General features: G+C 38.2%; 1 protein-coding gene across 1 annotated transcript in view; it reads right to left on the reverse strand.

Annotated features, from left to right (window-relative positions):
- Positions 1-1,504: 1,504 nt before the first annotated feature.
- Positions 1,505-2,162, reverse strand: part of tmem170a (transmembrane protein 170A) — a gene marked incomplete at its 3' end in the record, with an annotated part of 4,624 nt that continues 3,966 nt past the window's right edge. Inside the window, 1 exon segment of the mRNA XM_014010283.1 lies at positions 1,505-1,675. Within this exon segment, the coding sequence (XP_013865737.1) occupies positions 1,505-1,675 (171 nt within the window).

A 2,162-nucleotide genomic window follows, 5' to 3' on the forward strand; every position in this document is an offset into this window, starting at 1 on the left:
ATTTTTACAGTCTTTATTTTACAGTTAAAATATATGTTTATCATATAAACTCTAATGTTACATCTAATCGGGGATCCCTTTAAAACAGAAAACTCCCTGGTCTTTGTTTATTAAAACAATATTATTTGAACTCTGATATTTCTTCGTCTCTCTCTTATAGGAACTAAAATTATCTATAGAAACATCAGAAAATTCCCTGCTGTCTGTGTTGTTAGCCATTGTAGCAAAGCTCTGTTTACATACAGACATTCCCCTTTGACATCACTTCCTGTTACTTCACATACAAATATCTCAACAACTGTTCATCTCAGTGGTGTGAAATTGTTTTTGCAATATGTTATCCATGTCATCTTTACAAAAGTGCAATCACATTTATCACAAAAATGTAATGTCACAGGCACTTTAACATATAAATATAAAGTGATGTAAAATGATCATTTTGGATGAGGGCAAAACAAGAAAAAGCAATTATCTTATAGAGTCCAGTACCAGCTCAGCCATGAAGCACAAACATTATGTTGAAAAGTCTATTTTAAGCTGGTCCATTTGGTTAATCATCCTGCATGACATCATCATCATCATCATGACGATGATGATGAGCTGTGCAGCACATTATGAAGATGATGACTGCACAGTATTTGTATTTCTATCCTTGTTAGGACCGTACATTGACTTCCATTAACCTCTGTAGCCTAACCCTGACCCAGAACCAATGATCCACTGTGGTAGCACTAAGGTTGGGCAGAAAATACAGCAGTATATGGTATCACAGCAACAGGAGTCAAAAAATGAGTTTGCCTCTTATTGTGTCGCACAGATTAAAAAAAAGTCAATTTACATCTTTTTAGGGTTTTAAGTTTCAAAATAATCTGACTCTTACCATTCTCTTATCTATACTACTGCATGCTTTTAGTGAGGAATGTGTTTGTGCCGATAGTGCACTTATTTCCTCCTCTGCGGTGAGGAGCTCGCAGGTCTCCAAATATAAATAAATAAATTAAAATAAAATAATTAACTTAAGAAATCCTCAGTTGGGTGGTCCCTGAAGCTGTCAGTCAGCAACAACCGGTCCATCTTTTCAGGAGCCAGTGAGTAACACTCGGGGGTTGAGAGATGCGACAGACAATAATTTGAGGTGGTCAGACCACGTCAGTAATGTTATGAGTCATGTTCTGAAAGAGCCCAGTTTATGTCCCAGTTTTCATGGCAGCCTTGTGGTAACTTGGCTCTTCACCTCACATGACTCATCCTGTCATCATTCTTTACTGTCACCATATTTTGATACTGCAGTAAAACAGAATACCTTCATACTGTCCTAACATATTATGACTGATCAATGCTCCTGAAAAGGACAACTGGTCCTGACAACATAGGTGTTTGTATCAGAAACGGTCCTGAAAAAAGGTAACAAAAACACAACGCACGCATGCACGTACGTACGCATACACACACACACACGCACGCACACACACACACACACACACACACCTATATAGACACTTACTGGTGAGGACTCCTCCAAAGAGAGGGCCTAAGACGCCCATGAGAATGATGGCGATGGACATTAGCCGAGCGATCTTGTGTTGGCGCAGAGCGGCGAGGGAGAGCAGAGCTGCAGGCAGGTGGAAGATCAGTGAAGAAACCGCCGTCCACAGGAACACGCCACACCACATACCTGGACCAGAACCACAACAAGCGGTCAGACACCTTCCAATGCAGGTAGAGATCCACGCAGGAAAACAGCGTCATCACTAGAAACTAAAACATATCACTAAATCACTGATGGAACTCCAGCTTTCTGCTGTTTCTCTCCTCTGAGCAGAAAATGTTTTACAATTATGTAAAAATAATGTTGCAAGAAAATGATTTCTGTTTAAAAACATGTTCATAATTTATTAAGGTTTAGTTTAAAATGTTGCAAACTGCATGATCTTGTTAAAAACAGGATTACTGTTTACACTATGGAGTTACAGTGGTTTGCAAAAGTATTCATACCCCTTGAACTTTTCCATATTTTGTCACATTACAACCACAAACATAAATATATTTTACTGGAATTTAATGTGAAAGACCAACACAAAGTGGTATACAATTGTGAAGTGGAAGCAAAATTTTACATTAATCAAAACATTTTTTACAAATAAAAAACTGAAAAGTGCGAC

This window comes from Austrofundulus limnaeus, unplaced genomic scaffold, assembly GCF_001266775.1.
Source record: "Austrofundulus limnaeus strain Quisiro unplaced genomic scaffold, Austrofundulus_limnaeus-1.0 Scaffold67, whole genome shotgun sequence".
In the NCBI taxonomy this organism is placed as follows: domain Eukaryota; kingdom Metazoa; phylum Chordata; class Actinopteri; order Cyprinodontiformes; family Rivulidae; genus Austrofundulus; species Austrofundulus limnaeus.